At 45.1% G+C, this 22,724-nt stretch overlaps 1 protein-coding gene across 2 annotated transcripts in view; it reads left to right on the forward strand.

The window, feature by feature from the left end:
• Window positions 1–295: 295 nt before the first annotated feature.
• LOC122927079 (FXYD domain-containing ion transport regulator 5-like) overlaps window positions 296–22,724 on the forward strand; it is a 50,740-nt gene continuing 28,311 nt past the window's right edge. The window contains exons 1-4 of one of the 2 annotated variants that reach the window (XM_044278650.1): window positions 296–478; window positions 3,163–3,211; window positions 10,180–10,221; window positions 18,306–18,380. In XM_044278650.1, coding sequence (XP_044134585.1) covers window positions 443–478; window positions 3,163–3,211; window positions 10,180–10,221; window positions 18,306–18,380 — 202 coding nt within the window. In that variant the 5' untranslated portion in view covers window positions 296–442. The remainder of the gene's footprint in view (window positions 479–3,162; window positions 3,212–10,179; window positions 10,222–18,305; window positions 18,381–22,724) is intronic. The other variant, XM_044278651.1, reaches the window with a different exon arrangement.

Below are 22,724 nucleotides of genomic sequence, written 5' to 3' on the forward strand. Positions count from 1 at the left end.
AGTATTAGATACAGAAGCTTAGCACACAGTATCCCCCATTATAGGCTTAGAAATACACCTGCTCTGTACACAGTATCACACATGATAGACTTGGATACACCAGCTCAGCAGACAGTATCACATATGTCAGGCTTAGATACACTGGTACACTCTTCCCGGAGGCGATTTTCCTGTTTGTATGGCTTTTGGGTGTAGTGCTGGCTGCCGTGCAGTGTTCCTCCTCTCGCTCACATTATGTCCTACCTTCCAACCAGTACATGGGCTTAGTCATTAGAGGATGTGGTGCGTGGAGGAAATTGCACACGGTGGTACTTCCTCTCATGTCGGAGGCACAAGTTTCACGTGTTCAGAGCTGTTTCTTCTCATCCTCCGGCCGCCATCGCCCCACTACTCAGCAGCTCTCAGGTTACTCAGGGACCCGGCTCGTCTGGACTTATTCATTATGATCAACTGTAAGCGAAATCCGGGCGTCCGCGAGGTAAGACTGCGCAGGATGGCGACTCCAGAAACACAACAGATATAGACCGAGACACTCTTCATTTGTTACATTACACTAATACATCACATTGTTACATTACACTAATACATTACATTGTTACATTACACTGTTACATTACACTAATACATCACATTGTTACATTACATTGTTACATTACACTGTTACATTACACTAATACATTACACTGTTACATTACACTGTTACATTACACTGTTACATTACACTGTTACATTACACTAATACATTACACTGTTACATTACACTAATACATCACATTGTTACATTACACTAATACATTACATTGTTACATTACACTAATACATCACATTGTTACCTTACACTAATACATTACATTGTTACATTACACTAATACATTACACTGTTACATTACACTAATACATTACATTGTTACATTACACTAATACATTACATTGTTACATTACACTAATACATTACACTGTTACATTACACTAATACATCACATTGTTACCTTACACTAATACATTACACTGTTACCTTACACTAATACATTACACTGTTACATTACACTAATACATCACATTGTTACCTTACACTAATACATTACACTGTTACATTACACTAATACATCACATTGTTACCTTACACTAATACATTACACTGTTACCTTACACTAATACATCACACTGTTACATTACACTAATACATTACACTGTTACATTACACTAATACATTACATTGTTACATTACACTGTTACATCACATTGTTACATTACACTGTTACATCACATTGTTACATTACACTAATACATTACACTGTTACATTACACTAATACATCACATTGTTACATTACACTAATACATTACACTGTTACATTACACTGTTACATTACACTAATACATCACACTGTTACCTTACACTGTTACCTTACACTAATACATTACACTGTTACATTTGTCATAATCTAATAAGAATAATATTAATCTGTATATAGCGTTATACCTACTCCGCAGCGCTTTACAATCAGGCGGTTCATGTACAGAGTCATAAATAGCAGGTCAACAATTAAAACAAGAGGAATGAGGTCCGTGCTCACAGGAGCTTGCAATCTATGAGGAGATAGGGCTGATCCAGAAAGTAACAAGTGCTTGTTTTGCACAGTGGTCCAGCTAGATATAAGGCTACATGAGCCGCCAGCAGCTGGTATCTGTAGTGCTTCTGAGTGCCTGGGGTGTGGCGGATACTGATGGATCAGGTTCAGAGGAAAGATGCTAAAGTGGGGTGGGGTGGGGCGGTGATGGAGGAGAGTTAGCGCAGGAGATGCGATAGACCACCCTAAAAAGATGGGTTTTTAGGAAGCATTATAATACATTTGTTATAGTACAATATGTCACATTGATACATTACATGTTGTTACATTTCTAATCTTACATTGTTCCATTGCTGCCACCTGCTTTCACTCCAGTGTAGATGGCGTCTTAGAACTGGATGGAGCAAATCCCCCCCTCCCCCCCCCCACTATATGGCCTCCTATTGAGCCCCCCTGACACTTTAGAAATGTACCACGTGACCACCTCAGGGGGAGTCCACCGGGATGCTCTGGCCTCACCTAGGAGGTGTTGACGCCCTCTAGTTCGGTCTTTTTATGGCATCGTTGCCTCGATTCAAGAGGCCCAAACCCAATGACAGGTTATATAGAGAACACTTGAGATAAAGCTGATGCACTGCAGGCCCTGAGGGCCAGGGCAGGAGACAGGGGCCCCTCCTTGGTGTTGTTTAAATCCCTGTGTCATGCACCGCCCCCTCAGATCCTGCACTACACCTAACACCATGCAGCACTGTCATCTGGAGTGTTCCTTTAAATGACATATAGCACAGGTACGGTGCCTCCTGTGGCCAGTGGTAGAAAAGCCACTCCATTATTGCAATAGAGAGATATTAGAAAGATTTTGTCACAGGGGTTGTATTTGTATTAATCATCATTTTCAAGATCACTGCTTGCAGTCAATGAATGGGATCCTTTACTGTTTACTTCCAGGGGATGAAATTCGTCCTGGTCATGTGACGGTCACATAGGTGCTTGGTTGGCTATGAGCCCATCACATGACCAGGACGCTTTTTCAACCTCTAGAAATAAACGTCGGCGGTGCCGATTGCATTACAGCAAGCAGAGGTATTGAAAAAGGTGAGGAATCGATGTTGTCAATTGGCAAATTGCAGTACTGATTAGAGTTTTGAATGCGGAGATCAGTAACCCTTTCATCAGGGTGGATGTCCATGTATTGGGCCACGTTCACATTAAAATCATGGCACTGTGGCTCCGGCAATGTAACAAGGACGCATTTCCGTCTCCATCAAGACGTCTACCAGGATCTGTTGTGGCTTCCATCTGCTTCACGCACCACAACCAGATTTCTCAACAGCATCTTATTTCCTTGCTGGTTTTACACAGGTTGAGAAATGTAATAAAAAAACTGCAAAAAACAGTAAAGAACATGACTGTATATTACAAAGCTGACTGAATTTACTGAATGCAGCTCCAACGTTAATAAAAGGCGGGGCTTCTCCTGCGGTAACCCCGCCCCTCCTTGTGGCGCACTACCTCTGGTTACCAGTAGGGAGCGTGTAGGGAAAATCTGCCCCATATTTAGATTATTGGTGTAATTCTCTTTTTCCTCCTCAGAACGTCCCCGGCCTCCTGCTCCTTATACTCATCCTCCCCGTAACTCCAGGTAAGAGGACATTTTTTAAATAAATTTACACCTTAAATGATATTTCCACAAAACTGAAAATTTTCTATGAATTTCCATTGTTTTATATATATTTTTTTGATGCATCAAATACGAATAATATGAAAAAGCACAGTAAATAAGGAAAAAAAATGTCTGGGGCGCTGACGGCCAGGAAGGTCAGAATGGGACCCCTGAAGTGAATGTGCGCGGCTATTCACCGATGTCCTCACTCGGCCCTTTAATTTGTGGGGCTACAATATACAAGGCGATTCAAAAAGGACGGTGCAAAAGTAAAGGCCTATAGATGAAGGGGTCATCCCGGGATTAATGCAAAAAATGAAAATCAGGCATTGTATGATTTTCAGAGACAGTCCCGGCTAATTCATGCTGTTCCACTCTGAAAATGGGCGTGGCTGACACAAACCCCACCCATAAATGGGTGTATCCAGGCAGGTCTGGGCATTCTCGGGAGCGGTGCTTCCATGATCAGATTTTACCAACTGAAATGTTAAGTATGAAATGTATAGATTTTTTACTTCGGTCAACAAAGTCAGTTTTCTTTTAGACATATTTAGGGACACGCCCAAAGTAAACGTGTTCTGTGCAATGAGCAGATGCAACGTCTATGCTCCCTTCTTTTTTGCCGAGGATCCCGTCACCGGGTGCTCCTACCTGGAAAGAGGAAGATATTGTCACGCCTTGCCCTGTGAATGTGTAGAGATCTGTCAGACTGGCTGCACATGTCTGACTTCTTGGTTTGTTTTGATTTGGGTTTGAGCTGGATCCACCTTCCCTCAGGTGTACTGGGTTTCATCATTAGTGAGGCTATTTATCCCTCCTTCCCCCCAGTGGCCTGTACGGGTTATAGTTCTTTTCTAAAAGCTCTTGATTTGTGGTGGATCGTCTGCTCCAGCTCTGCTCAAGATAAGTCCTCTCCTTCCTTTCCCTTTGTGTGTTTTATCTGGGTCTTTAGGGAGACGCTTGCTTCTTCCTGGTTGGAAGAAGCAGGTTGCCTATTCCCTTTTTCCTGCTGCTTAGGGTTTGCCCAGGGTGTTCAGATTTAGGCACGAGGGCATGTGCATATCTACCCTAAGGGTATGCACATGGGCACATCAGTCTAGGGAAAGCTTTTAGGGATCGCTAGGAGGTGACCCTTTTCTCCCTAGCTTTTGGGCCTAGTCATTTGTTCTGTTGGTTTTCCCTGTGTTTGGTTGTTTCCAAGCTTACCCACCTGTCGTGACAGATATGCCAGACGTGGTCTATCCTCAGGACGGTGCTCATCCTCATCTCCAGTTAGATGTTTGCCGATACCAAAATTAAACTCTCCTGATACGTTGGATAAACAATTCACCAATGTTGCGTTCTCCTCCACGATCTCCCGATAAATTTGTGTTAAGCTCTCACAGTTATGAATCCCGAGGCTATAATCTTGCACCATTCTTTTTGAATCACCCTGGATTGTAGCTATAGCACAAAAAAACATCCGTGTGTGTTTGTGGTGGCCCAGTGGATCACTGGCAGTAGTTCTGGCAGAGAACAGCCTGCTGGTGCTCTCTGGTTCCAGCATTAGGCTACTTTCACACTTGTGCTAGCCTTTTCCGGCAGGGGAACAGCCTGCTGGATGCGTGCTACCGTAAACCCACCGTGCCGCCGGATGTCCACTCCGGCTCCATTCACTATAATGGTGGTGGGCCGGAGATCCGGCCTCAGTATGGCAAACATGCCAAGAGGCAGGCGGACAAAAACTACAGCACGCTGCGCTCTCGGCTTGTTTGCTGCGCTGCGGCCGGACCTTCGGCCCGGGGGAGGGTGGCCAGAAGTCCGGTTTTAGGCTAGACCGTCCGGTTTTCTGGCTCCCTGTCCTCTGTCCGGCGCAGGGCCTGGACGGACACAGGGATGCCCACCTTTTCAGTAGCTCACGCTCAGACAGCAGCACTGCAATGTCTGAGAGTGAGCTGCAGCAACTGTCTGACGCTTCTCTCACCCCCAGTCAGTCACTAGAGCCGCAGACATGGCTCCCTGTGGCTGACTGAGGGAGAAAGAAGCACCCCGGCTTCCCCCAGCTCACCTTCCATTAGGAAAGTTCTGTCTCCTCCCCCTGTTCAAGACCCCCTCCGCCGGAACAGCCTGCCGGAAAAGGCTACCACAAGTGTGAAAGTAGCCTTTCCAGATGTTACCGGAATGCCCACTGGCACTATTGACTATAATGGGGTCTGGCAGAGATCTGGCTGCTACCCGACCAATATCCATGAATTTGTCTGGAAAAAAAACGCTGGACACAGCAGGCCGACGGGCATTCCAGTAACATCTGGCAGTGCCAGATCCAGAGACCCAGCAGTGTGTCAAATGTGATTTATTGTTAAAAGCACTTATTTTTTAAGCACTATGTATCCCAAAATAGTTTAGCATGGATGCAGCGGCCAGGTCAAAGTGGTGTATGCATGAGTGAAAGGCCAGATGGGTGTAGTAGTAGTTGTACTTACAGTTCTGAAGCTTCCTGGGCCAGCGTGCAGTGATAGGAAGGGCACACCTGGTCTTGTCTCTGGAGCACATTCCGGTTCTGGGGTTCTCCTGCCTGGTGACGGTTGAGGTGCCCTTGGTGGTGCAGGTTTTGAGGTGTAAGGCCACGTCCCGGTTGTTGGGATGATAAAACTTTGCAGTGTGATAGTAGTGCAGGAAGCAGTGATGAGATGGTTGAGAAGCAGAACAGTTCTTAACTGAAGAATTCAAATGCAAACAGATCAGGACAGTTCTTATCTTGCAGTGGACCAGCAGTTGTTCACAAAGTGCACTTTCACAGATGTTATAGTCTCACGGCTGCACAGGTAGATGATAGGCCAAAAAGCAACTCTTTAAAGCAGTCCTTCTCAACCTGCACTTTGCTAGCTGACTCTGACATAAGCATCCAGATGTGAGGTGTATATTTTAGATAATATAATGCAACCAAAAACCGCACTTCTCCCTCACGGTGGCTTTGAACAAGTTGCTGTACTTACAGTGCACTTCTACAATATCCACCTTGGGAAGTGGAGATTCTCACAGGTGATTAAGCTGCATAAATGCATATCCAAACACCAGTGGCTTCTCCTGGACACATGCTGTAGAGTCTATAAATAATTTTTAGACAAGTTATCTCTACTGGACTTTCCTCACACCTCATTCTCTCATCTGGCTTGCTTTTGTAGATGTTCTGGTTCTGTACTGGTTGGAGCTGAGTAGTCAGCTCTATACATGAACTTACTCTCCCTAGCTCTGGCTAGGCTAGAATGCACTGACTAGAATGTTCCGACTCCTCTATTTATATAGAGGGTGACACCAGCCCCATTCAGTGGTGACTATAATTATAGACATATGTGCATACAGGAAAAAAAGTAAAGGCAGAAATTGCAAAGAAAGATATTTTTCTTGCAATTTGCAGTATATTGCGCATATTGGAGCAGGATGCAACATGGACAACAAACAGTTAACACTGTCTTAGCACAGTGTCCAGGGTGATGGGCTTGTCCCACCCCCAGGTTACTGTGAGTCTTAGCTGAGAAAAGTTAGGGGCAAAGACCCACATATATGAGCTCCTACCAAGTAGGCCCAAAGAGAAGCCTCATCCGGTAAACACCAGCCCTGAGATGGAAAAGCTGCCAGAGAACAACCTGAGACTACCCCTGAGGGAAAGAGAACAGACATCCAAAGAAGGTTTAGTACTATCAATGAGCACAGAGTTCAGAGAGTAAGGCATTTCACCTTTAGGCCTCTTTCAGACGGGCGTTGCGGGAAAAGGTGTGGGTGCGTAGCGGGAACATGCAGGATTTTTCAGCGCGAGTGCAAAACATTGTTTGGTACCCAAACCCGAACTTTTTCACAGAAGTTCGGGCTTGGGATCGGTGTTCTGTAGATTGTATTATTTTCCCTTATAACATGGTTATAAGGGAAAATAATAGCATTCTGAATACAGAATGCATAGTAAAATAGCGCTGGAGGGGTTAAAAAAATAAAAAAATAAAAATTAAACTCACCTTAATCCACTTGCTCGCGCAGCCGGCATCTCTTCTGTCTGTCTTCTGTGCTGTGTGCAGGAAAAGGACCTGTGGTGACGTCACTCCGGTCATCACATGATCCATCACATGATCTTTTACCATGGTGATGGATCATGTGATGGATCATGTGATGACCGGAGTGATGTTACCACAGGTCAAATTCCTGCACACAGCACAGAAGATAGACAGAAGAGATGTCGGCTGCGCGAGCAAGTGGATTAAGGTGAGTTTAATTATTTTTTATTTTTTTAACCCCTCCAGCGCTATTGTACTATGCATTCTGTATTCAGAATGCTATAATTTTCCCTTATAACCATGTTTATAAGGGAAAATAATAATGATCGGGTCTCCATCCCGATCGTCTCCTAGCAACCGTGCGTGAAAATCGCCCCGCATCCGCACTTGTATGGGGCCTGTGTTGCGTGGAAAATGCACATCATAGAGCATGCTGCTATTTTCACGTAACGCAAAAGTGATGCGTGAAAATCACCGCTCATGTGCACAGCCCCATAGAAATAAATGGGTCCGGATTCAGTGCGGGTGCAATGCGTTCACTTCACGCATTGCACCCGCGCGGAAATCTCGCCCGTGTGAAAGGGGCCTTATGGCAATAAGACTTTACTGCTTGTGGAAAGGGTTAGTCACCTTTGGCTTCCACCACACTTTGAGACAGACTGTCCATCAGGATCTAAGATTTGCACCTGGCAGCCTGGGAACTGCAGGAAGAATTAATATTTGGGAAGATTGCAAAGTGAACTTCGGGCGAGATAGAGGAAGGAATACTACTACCATCATTGCCTATACATCACTGCTGGGTGGAGCCTACTCTTTAACATACTGTACTTCAGAACTGTGCTTTTTGCTGCTATATGAACTACTCCTCCCATGATCTACTCAGTAAAGATAGACTTTATCTATTGTATCAAACAGGCCTGGCCATTGACTTCACTAACATTCACGGGCTCACCATCCACCAAACTTTACTGCCTTGCATCCTGCCAACCATCCATTAACAAGGGCAGCTCCGCCACCAGCAGGCAGGGGACCCTAAAACCCCAGGGTTTGCCCTGGAGGAAGGATGAGTGCGCCCTCCAAGCACTGCACAGTCTGAGAGAGCATTGGAGGGAGGACAACCACCATGGCCCACCATCACTCCTATAAGTGCTACAACTATTACTCCCTTCCTCCTGTTTCTCCCCCTGCAGGTCGCCGCATGTGCATAGCAGCATTACCCGGGCAGTGACTATAGAGGTTATGATTAGTGTTGAGCGCGAATATTCGAATTGCGAATTTTTTTTCTCAAATATCGTAACTTCGAGATTTCGCGAATATTTCGAATATAGTTCTACATATTCGCGAAATCGAATATTGTTTTTTTTTTTTCATCTAAAAATATGATTTCTCCCTGCTTCTTGCTTGTGGGTCAATAAGCCATTGGCCCACAGCCAACTTAAGCAGGGGGAATCATGTTTTCATATGGAAAATAAAATGACCAATATTCTAAAAAACGAATACATAGCAATATAGTGAATATATTCGTTATTTAGAATTTTGGCATTATTTTTTCCTATCTGTACAGTTGTTCGCATACTCCTCCCCGACAAGCGTCCCCGTCACCATGGGAACGCCTGTGGGTTAGAAAATTCTATCGGATCTGAGTTTTCCCTGAGATCGTGAAAGCTCAGATCCGATGGTATATTCTAACGCACAGGCGTTCCCATGGTTACGGGGACGCTTGTCGGGGTGCAGTATGCCAAAGTGGAATAACACACAGTAAATTACAGTCTATATGTGTATTTTACGAATATTCATAATATTTCTCTAACTTCGTCTTTTAGAATATTCGTAATATTCTAAAAGACGAAGTTAGAGCAATATTACGAAAATTCGTAAAATCCACATATAGACTGCAATTTAGCTAATATAGTGCTATAGTAATTTTTTTAATAGTGTATATATTTTCCAAAACTGAAGTTCAGAAGAGGCAAAAAAAAATTAGACAAAAAAAAAAAAAAAAAAAGATTATAGCAGTATAGTAGCAAAATTACAGTCTATATGTGTATTTTATGAATATTCGTAATATTGCTCTAACTTCGTCTTTTAGAATATTCGTAATATTCTAAAAGACGAAGTTAGAGCAATGTTATGAATTTTCGTAAAATACACATATAAGCCTAGCCATAGTCATAGGAACGTTGCCTTATACTGTCAAAAGAAAAATCGCAATAAGCGAATAATTAAATCGTATATTATTCGCGATAAATAGAAAAATGCCGAATATTCGATTTCGACGAATATAAGACGAATATTAAATCGAAAATTCGCGAAATATCGCGAAATTGAATATGGTACCCTCCCGCTCATCACTAGTTATGATACAGTATATATAATAACTACTTTGTACGTATTACTGTTTGCTCTGCTGAACATTAGTGTTGATCACGAATATTCGAATTTCGAATTTTTATCGCGAATATAGGTACTTCGAAAATTCGCGAATATTTCGAATATAGTTATATATTCGTAATTTCGAATATTCGTTTTTTTTTTTTTTTTTTTTTTTTTTTTTAATCAGTACACATGATCCCTTCCTGCTTCTAGCTTGTGGGCCAATAAGAAGGCTGCAATATACTTGACTTTAGGAGTAGTGATGAGCGGCAGGGGTCATATTCGAAAATGCGCAAATTTTTTTTCTTGAAAAAATCGGCAAGGTAATGATTGTGTAATATGCGAATTTTCGTAATTAGCATTTTCGGATTCGAATTTTTATTGCGAATTTTTCAACTTTAAGACAAAGAAGATTATAGCACTATATTAGCTAAATTGCTCTAAATTCGTTTTTTCGAATATTCGCTATATTGCTATATATTCTTGTTTTAGAATATTACAAATATTCGAAAAAACGAAGTTAGAGCAATCATTGTTACTTTCCTGCAGCCTCCGTTACCATCACCAGCCAGGCAGAGGGCAGCACAGCTGGTAAGTCAGGGCATGAGAGTGTACTAGACTCTATCATAACTGCATAATAAAAATAATAAAAATAAATTAATAAAATAAAGAGTAAAACTCTCTTAGATTATGTGGTACTACTTTTCCCTGGACTCCAATATCTTGGGGTCCCATAGTCCACCCCAGGTACATAGAAGTATCACATGTAGCTCTTTGGACCCAATGCAGGATTTGTGACAGGACTCCCACCTACCGTACGTATGAGTTAATCATTTTACTGCTGTCGTCTTATGTGATAGAGGGCGTCCTGCAGGTACTAGGGCTCGAGTGTGATTGTTACCTCTGCCACCATGTAGCTATGCAGGCGTATTATAATTATACTTTATTATAAAGTGCCATTAATTCCAGGTGCTGTGAATATGAAACGGGATATGCACATGTAATATAAAGCAAAAAAGAGTGATAAAGTGGTGCAAATGGGAAAGGACCCTCCCCCGAGGGGCTCCCAATCTACAAAGGAAGGAGGAAGGAGACAGTAGGTAAGGGAAGAAACTGTTTACATGGTTCTGTGGTGGCAGCAGGGTTATTGTAGGGAGCAGAGCTTTCCTGAAGAGTTGGTTTTTTGGTTGCTTTTGAAGGTTTGCATGTTGGGGTACAGCTGGGCTAGTAAGTTACAGGCAGGGGCGGATTAACATAGGGGCGTGCGGGTCGGCAGCCCCAGCCCAGCATCGCTAGGGGGCCCAACATCGACCAGAATGCCAACATACTGCGGCGGGGCACGGGAGCGCATACTTCTCTGCCCCGCTGCCAATCACTGCCTGAGGCCTATGTGGTAGTATAATCCCGGCGTAGGCATGCGTGATGACATTATCGCGCGCCTGGGCTGGGACGCAGGACCATGAAGATTGCGCGCATGCTGCCTGCCTCACCATCCCAGACACAGGTAAGTATTAGCTTTTATTTATTTATTTTATTTTTTTATTTTTTTCTGTGTCCTAACTTTGGGGGGCAGAGGAGGAAATGGGGGCAAATTACTTTATAGGGGGGAAGTGTGAGGGCAAATTACTTCATGGGGCAGTGTGGGGGAAATTACTATATGGAGCAGTGTGAGGGCAAATTACTTCATGGGGCAGTGTGGGGGAAATTACTATATGGGGGCAGTATGGGGGAAATTACTATATGGGGGCAGCGTGAGGGAAATTATTATATGGGGCAGTGTGGGGGAAATTATTATATGGGGCAGTGTGGGGGAAATTACTATATGGGGCAGTGTGGGGGAAATTACTATATGGGGCAGTGTGGGGGAAATTATTATATGGGGCAGTGTGGGGGAAATTACTATATGGAGCAGTGTGGGGGAAATTACTATATGGGGCAGTATGGGGGAAATTACTATATGGCGCACTGTGGGGGAAATTACTATATGGGGTAGTGTGGGGGAAATTATTATATGGGGCAGTGTGGGGGAAATTACTATATGGAGCAGTGTGGGGGAAATTACTATATGGAGAAGTGTGGGAGAAATTACTATATGGAGCAGTGTGGGGGAAATTACTATATGGGGCAGTGTGGGGGAAATTACTATATGGAGCAGTGTGGGGGAAATTACTATATGGAGCAGTGTGGGAGAAATTATTATATGGAGCAGTGTGGGGGAAATTACTATATGGGGCAGTGTGAGGGAAATTACTATATGGGGCAGTGTGGGGGAAATTACTATATGGGGCAGTGTGGGGAAATTACTATATGGGGCAGTGTGGGGAAATTACTATATGGAGCAGTGTGGGGGAAATTACTATATGGAGCAGTGTGGGGGAAATTACTATATGGGGGAGTGTGGGGGAAATTACTATATGGGGCAGTGTGGGGGAAATTACTATATGGGGCAGTGTGGGGGAAATTACTATATGGGGGCAGCGTGAGGGAAATTATTATATGGAGCAGTGTGAGGGAAATTACTATATGGAGCAGTGTGGGGGAAATTACTATATGGGGCAGGGTGGGGGAAATTACTATATGGGGCAGTGTGGGGGAAATTACTATATGGAGCAGTGTGGGAGAAATTACTATATGGGGGCAGTGTGAGGGAAATTACTATATGGGGCAGTGTGGGGGAAATTACTATATGGGGATAGTGTGGGGGAAATTACTATATGGAGCAGTGTGGGGGAAAATACTATATGGGCCAGTGTGGGGGAAATTACTATATGGAGCAGTGTGGGGGAAATTACTATATGGGGGAGTGTGGGGGAAATTACTATATGGGGCAGTGTGGGACACTATACAGGCATTATTACCTGGAGCGAAATATAGGATGTTATTATTACTAGGGGGCACTCTAGGGGACATTATAGATGCTGAAGACACTATAGGGACCTTTCGGATAATTTATTAAGCTGGTGTAAAGTAGCAACAGATTCCACCTTTTATTTTTGACAGCTTCTTTGGAAAATGAAAGTCGGAGTCTGGTTGCTGTGGGCACCTAAGCCAATTTTAATTTACACCAGTTTGATAAATGACCCCAATTATGAGAAATCTAACGTGTCTGTGTAACAAACTTTGATGAGATGCGGCTGAAATAATTTGTCATAGAGGTCTGGGTCTAACGGAGGAGAAGAGGAAAGAGAAGGTCTACACGACAGGAGATGTCACTGGTATGTGGTGCTGTATTCCTCTACATGTAGAGCGGGCTCACTACTGTGACCTGCGTCTCATCTTCTCCTCCAAGTCTTTTTTATAATAATCATACGTATTTTAAATTTGGCAACAAAAATTTTAATTTGTCACCTGCAGTCCTATGTAAGGCTACTTTCACACTAGCGTTCGGGCGGATCCGTTCTGAACGGATCCGATCATATTAATGCAGACGGAGGCTCCGTTCAGAACGGATCCGTCTGCATTAAAATGGCAAAAAAAAAGCTAAGTGTGAAAATAGCCTCGGACGGATCTGTCCAGACTTTCAATGTAAAGTCAATGGGGGACGGATCCGTCCAGACTTTCAATGTAAAGTCAATGGGGGACGGATCCGCTTGAAGATTGAGCCACATTGTGGCATCTTCAAACGGATCCGTCCCCATTGACTTACATTGTAAGTCTGGACGGATCCGCACGGATCCGCACGCCTCCGCACGGCCAGGCGGACACCCGAACGCTGCAAGCAGCGTTCAGCTGTCCGCCTGTCCGTGCGGAGGCGAGCGGAGCGGAGGCTGAACGCCGCCAGACTGATGCAGTCTGAGCGGATCCGCTCCATTCAGACTGCATCAGGGCTGGACGGCTGCGTTCGGGTCCGCTCGTGAGCTCCTTCAAACGGAGCTCACGAGCGGACCGACGAACGCTAGTGTGAAAGGAGCCTAAGGCTACTTTCACACAAGCGTTTTAGTTTTCCGGTATTGAGATCCGTCATAGGGGCTTAATACAGGAAACAAAACGCTTCAGTTTTGTCCCAATTCATTGTCAATGGGGACAAAACTGAACTGAACAGAATGTAATACTCCAAAATGCATTCCGTTCCATTTTGTTGTGTTCCCAAACCGGAGAGCAAACTGCAACATGTTGTAGTTTGCTTTCCGTTCTAGGATACGGAGCAAGACGGATCCGGCATGACCCCCAATGCAAGTCAATGGGGATGGATTCATTTTCTTTGCCACAATCTGCCACAATAGAAAACGGATTCACCCTCCATTGACTTTCAATGTAGTTCATGACGGATCCGTCCTAACAATGTTACAGATAATAAAACTGGATCTGTTCATAACGGATGCAGACGGTTGTATTATCAGTAACGGAAGGGTTTTTGCTGAATCCTGCCGGATCCAGCAAAAATGCAGGTTTGAAAGTAGCCTAACAGCCCAGATAACAGTGATAACGTTCTGTGTGCAGATAATGTAGTAGATGTTCCCTGCAGTCCTATGTAACACCCAACATAACACAATAGTTCACTGTGTTATGTGGGCTGTTACATAGGACTGCAGGTAATATCTATAACCTCTGTACTCAGAGAGTTATGAGATGGTGGGGATCCGACTCCTGGCACCACCACCAATCAGCTGTTTGAGGAGACCGCGGTGTCCCAGTGAGCGCCGCAGCCTCTTTGCTCCTTACCAAGCACAGCGCTGTCCATTTGATAGCCCTGCGCTTGGTACTGCAGCTCAGACCCAATCACTCAGATGGGACAGAGCTGCACCATGTGAACGATGTCATATGGCCTAGGAAGAGACTGTGGCGCCCATGAAGCACCTCAGCCTCTTAATACAGAAAAAAAAAATAATATGAAAAAATTTAAAGGGTAACTGTCATGTTTTCATCAAAAAATCTATTTTAGCATGTTACTGCTGCAGCAGCATTATGCATAAAGTAATCTTTAGTTTCTTCACATACCACTGTTTTCCTTGAGTTTTTACCTTAGTTACGGCTGTTTAAACATTTACAATATGAGGACCTTCTTAAGATGGCTCTTCTGCCAGTTCTCTGAGGCCAAAACTGCTTTCCCTCACTTCCCATACACACTTGCTGTAACCAGCAGCTCTCTGCCAGCCGATCAGATTGGATTACTGAGAGACACGCCTCCTCACTCTGAAGCCTAATGCAGGCATGCAGTGTGAAGGACCGCCCCTCCGTCTTCTTAGCCAGAGACAGACAAGTCATAGCAACTAGTATAAAAAGAAGCACAGAGGGAGAACCCGCGCAGACTAAATTCCTACCTTTAAGGGTACTAATACTATCATACTATACATGGAATGTCATCACATGTGATTGCTTAGTGGCTGTTCTAATACCTCTATTTTCCTTTGATCTTACAGCACTTATTAAGTATAAACTCTTGTTCTATCGAAAGTGCACGTAACAGTTATAAGTCATAGCAACTGTCTTTTAAGGGAGCAGTGGAAAGGGACAGAGGACATTAATGAAAGCTGTTATTATAAGGTAATTACAGATCTTTTGACAACCGTTGACAGACTATCTCAGGTATACAGGCCGAGCTCTAATAAAGTAGCAAAAAAATTAAAATTATGACAGTTACCCTTTAAACTAAAATGGAGGGAGGGGCCCGAGTTGGGTAGACAGCCCTGGGCCTAGCATGCACTTATTCCGCCCCTGGTTACAGAGTATGGGGGAATCTGGTTAACAATTGTGTGAGAAGCAGACAAGAGGAGAGTAGGAAAGAAGGTCTTGTGAGGATCAAAGATTAAGCGTGGGGAGGGAGAGTAGGTCAGAAATGTAAGGAGGGGACAGATTGTGGACGGTCTTGTATGTCATTGAAATCTGAACTGAATTTGATGGGCCTAGGGGAATGATGAAAGGGACTGGCAGAGGAGGAACGAGGGGAGAGATGGACTAACCAGGCAGCAGAGTTGAGGAAGGATTGGAGAGGTGCTGGAGTGTCAGATGGGAGGACACCCAGGAGGATGTTGCAGTAGTCCAGGCGGGAGATGATGAAGGCATTTTTTATTTATTTTTTACTCAGGATTGAGGAAGGATGAGCTATGAAAAACGTTCTTGAGTCGGAGGTGGCGTCACCTCTCGTCGGTTACCCCAAATTCCTTCTCAATTCCAAATAAGCCAATCAGAATAACCACCTGGATCAGTGACCCTTCTCCAGTAATCTAGTAGCTATAATCTGTAATGTTATTACGCTCCAGAAATACATCCAGACCCCTCTTCTCTTGTGAACTCACCATCACCACCTCCGAGTCCTCAGGCAGAGAGCTCCATAGTCTCGCTGCTCTTATCGTAAAGAATCCTCTTCTATGTTTGTGTAGAAACCTTCTTTCCTCCAGACGCAGAGGATGTCCCCTTATCATGGGTAGAGGTCTAAGCATGAAAGATCATTAGAAAAATCTCTGTACTGTCCATTCATATATCTGTGCATTGTATTTAGATCTCCCCTAAGTACAGATCAGCAAATTTTTGGAAATTTAGTTTGGGTTCGATTCATCGAGTTTTTGAAAAAATTTAATTTGGATACGATTTGATTCAACCTGAATCAAATATGCTCCAATTATCCTGAAAGTTGGTGTATGACACTCTTTGGTCCCACAGAGAGAGAATGAGAACCTAGTCTTCTACTCTGGGTTTCTGGGCAATATATATATATGTACACGCGTTGTCTGGAAGGTATTCTTTCTTGTTATGGAGAGCGTCTAGTATGGGTAGTCATGTATGAATTCCCCCCCCCCCCCCCCATCATACATAACAGAACAAAACGGAACTGTTATTTGTGCCCATAGAAACTTATGAGGACGGAGCAAAACGGAAGGACTCTTAAAGGGGTCTGTTTATAACCCTGTTTTAACGGAACAGTATAATGGAATTACCTATCGCTGATGCAAACCCGCCCTAAGATGTGAAAATTCTTATATATTTATAATACTCATATATCCCTTATAATACTCCTCATGCACACTCAATGCCCTCCGTAAGAAGACATAGTACCCCAACCAAGGCCTCTCTACCAGCCAGCGTAGTTACCCAGAAAGAGCTGGGTTCCTGATATGAGACATCTTTCCTATTGGAAAGCAGACTAGCCCGCATGTCTCTTTTCCAGAGAAGCATTACACGGGGACACAAGCACAGCAATAGATGGAAAATCTTATTAGGAAAAAAATCACTAATTAAAGGGCATCTGTCGTCTCTCTCTGCAACTGCCGCGCCCTCTGCACTGGCAGCGTAAACGTCACCACACCTACATGGGTTCCTGTGCATTTGTTTTAGCCCAATCTGTCCCTGCCCAAGTGCATGACTTTACATTTAATCTCGCTGAACTTTATTCACCAAATCTTCTTCACCAGAACCCCCAACTTCCCCAAATCTCCCTGCGAAGGCACGTTATCCCCCTCGGTGCTGCTAACTGTACAGAGCTCATGTGCACATATTGAGGCTGCATCATAGTGCCCTCTGGTGGCTGAATGATAGAACACAGTTTCCTGAACAGATTTGATTTCCCAATAAGGGGGGCAGAGGCAGCGGGCTCACCTCGACGTTGGTGCCTGGCAGCACCTCTCCCATATAACAAGATGCTTCTGGTGGTGTAAGATTTGCATTTCCAGGAGCCTCATCTGCAAAAACTAATCACATTTAAATGCAATAAATATATAAAAATGTATGAAAATAAAATTTTACAAGACCCCTCACAGGCAGGGGTGCACCGAGGTGAAAACTGAAATGGCGCCCCGCCATGCCAATTTCTTAACCTAACCCCTTTGCCACAATAAAAGCGCTCATTGCCCATGGCCCTTCCGCTGCCCCCCTCTTGCCCCTTTCTGGTGCTGCCTCATCTGGCCTCATTGGTGGTGCGCCCCTGCCCGCAGGTGGGTGTCTCATCGCACCCTAATAGTCACATATCACCGCTGCCTCTCGCCCACAATATACTGGTTCTTTTATCAGCCGCTCTTATCTGTTGTCAGGGACAGACTTGTATGTAGGTTGTCAGCTCATATGACAAATCCCATTCACAACTATGACAAACAAATCAGCGCAGTCAGGATCTGTAATGACTAGGGTTGAGCGAATCGAAGTGTCTGAAGTGGATTCCGATCCGAATTTCGGGGAAAATTCGATTTGCCTTGAAGCCGAATTTCCTTGTGCTTCGTGGTAACAAACAGATTTTTCCTGAAATGGTGTAAAAAAACAAAAAAAGTAAACCTATACTAATCTCCCATGCGAAATCTCATGAGCGGTGACGTATGATGTCACCACGCCGGCCAGCGTGATGACGTCATCATAATGCGTCGCATGAGATTCCGCGCGGGATCTTCAATCAAGGTGGCCACGGCGGCCTCTTCGCGCTCAAATGGATGAGGTGAGTATTATTTATTTATTTATTTATTTATTTTAACCCCTGAAAGGTCTACATTCTAAGATGAATGCGGTATCTAAGGGGGTTTAACGAGGGACGGATGGGAGGCGCAATCGGCATTCCCCGTCATCACGCCCGCTACCTACAAAGACATGCGCTTTGCGAATTAATTAATCAAAAAGCTAATTTCTTTGTGAAATTCGGCGAAGCGGCCGAATTGAAGTTTTCATAACTTTGCTCATCACTAGTTAGGACCCTGCATGTGAAATGTGATATCAGGTTATTGCACTATTCTAATGTCTCCCCTCACTGTGCACAGCGCCCGCAGGGCCGACACTACAGAACAGTACCGGGCAGAGCACGGAACATTCAGAGGCATTCAGGACCACTCCGGGTAAGATCTACAGCAATGCAATCCTTCCTAACAGATATTAAAAAGTACCTATAAATAAAATCATTAAAGGGGTTTTCCAGAAGTTAAGTATGAATGACCTATCTTCAGGACATGTGATCAGCATATGACCATTGGGGGTCCATTTCTGACACCGCCACCGATTAGATGTTGGAAGGCATCACGGCACACGGCTGAGCACTGTGGTCTCTTTCTAGGCCTCCTCTTTTGGTCACATGGTTTTTGTGCCGTTGAGTTTCATTCAAATGAATGGGGCTGAGCTGCAATACCAAGCATGGCCACTATACAATGTACGGCGCTGTTCTTGATATATCACACAGCCTTCAAACAGCAGATCTGCGGGGGTCCACCCTTACGGATCTGATACTGATGACCTCGCCTGAGGATAGCTCTTCAATACTTAAAATGCCTTTAATTGTTGCTCCTGCTCAGGATCCCACAGCTCAGCTCTTCCAGGGCTTTTCCAATTTTATTTCAATAAGGCCTCATGCGCACGTTCCGTGTATTGGGGACCGCAATTTGCAGGAGCGCAGACAGATCCAGACCCATTCAACTTGTTCTGTTTTATGGTACTGCTTCCGTGGGGTTCCGTGCCCCCGTTGCGCACACAGCTCCTTCCGGATTTCGGACCCATTCAAGTGACCTCTTTGCGGCCCGCAATACGGGCGCGGCCGGGCAACAGCCGTGTGCATGAGGCCTTAGGAAAAGTTCTCTAATTTTCAAATGTTCTTTATATTTCAATTCCTCGCCAATTCTCAATATCTCTGCTTGCAATCAATACGGAGCAATATTTGTATTTTTTTTTTAACGGTTACAATTGTATCCAGTGTAGAAAATCCCTTTTGTGCTCCAGAGTGATACAATGTATCAGTGCAGATGAAATGTAACGACGTCTCATAGGAGAGAGGTCGGTGCTGCTGATGTGTTTAGCTCTCAGAGGATTGTCTGGACTGGATGCGACGGTGACGAAACCTCAGCTGTGAGAAGTGTTAGCTCAGGACATTTTATCAGGCTCTGGATGTAAAGAAGAACATTCTCATTCATTGATAGCAAGCAGAGATCTTTAATATGATGAAGAATATCACAATGGGCTTTATTAAGAAAAACATCATAAAGGTCCCCTCCTACCCCCGAAGTCTGAGATTCTGACTCCCTGCACGTCTCTACTGCCGGTGTTACGTTATATTTTCCTACCTTGTGAGATTTCCCAGCCGCACCGGACATGACGTGAGGAGGCATGCCGGAGGTGTGGTGCGCCGCGCAGGCGCACAACGACAGGGTAGGGAAATTTCATAGCAGAGTTAGGCGGACACCGGCCGACACTGCACATGCGCCGGGAGCCTCACCAGCAGTTAGGGTAGGGAAAAAGCACTGGCCCGTAATTGTTCTCTTCCCTAACAGCTGGTGATGCTCCCAGCGCATGCGCAGTGTCGGCCGGTGTCCAGTTGAGAACATCCATCCGATCACCGCGCCTGCGCACTGGCCGTAATTTTTCCCTACTCTAACCGCTGGTGAGGCTCCCGGCGCATGCGCAGTGTCGGCCGGTGTCCAGCTAACTCTGCTATGAAATTTCCTTACCCCGTCATTGTGCGCCTGCGCGGCGCGCCACACCTCCTCACGTCATGTCCGGTGCGGCCGGAAGTGACGAGGGCAGGGAAATCTCACGAGGTAGGGAAATCTAACGGAACACCGGCCAATCATTGGCCTCAGTGGTCACATGTGTACTGCACACATCACCACTGAGGCCACTGATTGGCTGACGTGTGTGGAGTCGGCCAGGCAGGGACCAGAAGCGGTGGAGATGGAGACACACCACAGGAAGCAGGACAACCAGAGCAGGTGTTCTTTTTAAAACCCACTGTGCCCAACCATCCTTCATATTTTTTTTTTTTTCAGGGCCCAACAACAACCTCACCTCCGGACCGCCTAACGCAGATGTGCGGTCCGGAGGTGGCGGCCCTGCGCAGAGTCACGCATATACGCGTCATCTCGCGAGGGCCGGGATTTCCTGTGAACGCGCGCACACAGGCGCGCGCGCTCACAGGAACGGAAGGTAAGCGAGTGGATCTCCAGCCTGCCAGCGGCGATCGCTCGCTGGCAGGCTGGAGATCCGAATTTTTTAACCCCTAACAGGTATATTAGACACTGTTTTCATAACAGCGTCTAATATACCTCCTACCTGGTCCTCTGGTGGTCCCTTTTGTTAGGATCGACCACCAGAGGACTCAGGTAGGTCAGTACAGTCGCACCAAACACCCCACTACACTACACTACACCCCCCCCCCCCGTCACTTATTAACCCCTTATAAACCCCTGATCACCCCATATAAACTCCCTGATCACCCCCCTGTCATTGATCACCGCCCTGTCATTGATCACCCCCCTGTCAGGCTCCGTTCAGACGTCCGCATGATTTTTACGGATCCGATCCATGTATCCATGGATCCGTAAAAATCATGCGGACGTCTGAATGGAGCCTTACAGGGGGGTGATCAATGACAGGCGGGTGATCACCCATATACACTCCCTGATCACCCCCCTGTCATTGATAACCCCCCTGTAAGGCTCCATTCAGACGTCCGCATGCGTTTTATGGATCCGTAAAAAATCATGCGGATGTCTGAATGGAGCCTTACAGGGGGGGTGATCAGTGACAGGGGGGTGATTACCCTGATCACCCCCTGTCATTGATAACCCCCCTGTAAGGCTCCATTCAGACGTCCGCATGCATTTTGTGGATCCGATCCATGTATCCATGGATCCGTAAAAAATCATGCGGATGTCTGAATGGAGCCTTACAGGGGGGGTGATCAGTGACAGGGGGGTGATTACCCTGATTACCCTGATCACCCCCTGTCATTGATAACCCCCCTGTAAGGCTCCATTCAGACGTCCGCATGCATTTTGTGGATCCGATCCATGTATCCATGGATCCGTAAAAAATCATGCGGATGTCTGAATGGAGCCTTACGGGGGGGTGATCAGTGACAGGGGGGTGATCACCCTGATTACCCTGATCACCCCCTGTCATTGATAACCCCCCTGTAAGGCTCCATTCAGACGTCCGCATGCGTTTTGTGGATCCGATCCATGTATCCATGGATCCGTAAAAAATCATGCGGATGTCTGAATGGAGCCTTACAGGGGGGGTGATCAGTGACAGGGGGGTGATCAGGGAGTCTATTATGGGTGATCACCCCCCTGTCATTGATCACCCCCCTGTCATTGATCACTCACCCCCCTGGTAAGGCTCCATTCAGCCATTTTTTTTGGCCCAAGTTAGCGGAAATTTTTTGTTTGTTTTTGTTTTTTCTTACTAAGTCTCATATTCCACTAACTTGTGTCAAAAAATGAAATCTCACATGAACTCACCATACCCCTCACGGAATCCAAATGCGTAAACATTTTTAGACATTTATATTCCAGACTTCTTCTCACGCTTTAGGGCCCCTAAAAAGCCAGGGCAGTATAAATACCCCACATGTGACCCCATTTCGGAAAGAAGACACCCCAAGGTATTCCGTGAGGGGCATATTGAGTCCATGAAAGATTGAAATTTTTGTCCTAAGTTAGCGGAAAGTGAGACTTTGTGAGAAAAAAAACAAAAAAAAAATCAATATCCGCTAACTTATGCAAAAAAAAAAAAAATTCTAGGAACTCGCCATGCCCCTCATTGAATACCTTGGGGTGTCTACTTTCCAAAGTGGGGTCACATGTGGGGTATTTATACTGCCCTGGCTTTTTAGGGGCCCGAAAGTGTGAGAAGAAGTCTGGGATCCAAATGTCTAAAAATGCCCTCCTAAAAGGAATTTGGGCCCCTTTGCGCATCTAGGCTGCAAAAAAGTGTCACACATGTGGTATCGCCGTACTCAGGAGAAGTTGGGCAATGTGTTTTGGGGTGTCATTTTACATATACCCATGCTGGGTGAGAAAAATATCTTGGTCAAATGCCAACTTTGTATAAAAAAATGGGAAAAGTTGTCTTTTGCCAAGATATTTCTCTCACCCAGCATGGGTATATGTAAAATGACAGCCCAAAACACATTCCCCAACTTCTCCTGAGTACGGCGATACCACATGTGTGACACTTTTTTGATGCCAAGGTGGGCAAAGGGGCACATATTCCAAAGTGCACCTTTCGGATTTCACCGGTCATTTTTTACAGATTTTGATTGCAAAGTACTTCTCACACATTAGGGCCCCTAGAATGCCAGGGCAGTATAACTACGCCACAAGTGACCCCATTTTGGAAAGAAGACACCCCAAGGTATTCCGTGAGGGGCATGGCGAGTTCCTAGAATTTTTTATTTTTTGTCGCAAGTTAGT

Source organism: Bufo gargarizans, chromosome 2 (assembly GCF_014858855.1).
Source record: "Bufo gargarizans isolate SCDJY-AF-19 chromosome 2, ASM1485885v1, whole genome shotgun sequence".
NCBI classification, from domain to species: Eukaryota; Metazoa; Chordata; class Amphibia; order Anura; family Bufonidae; genus Bufo; species Bufo gargarizans.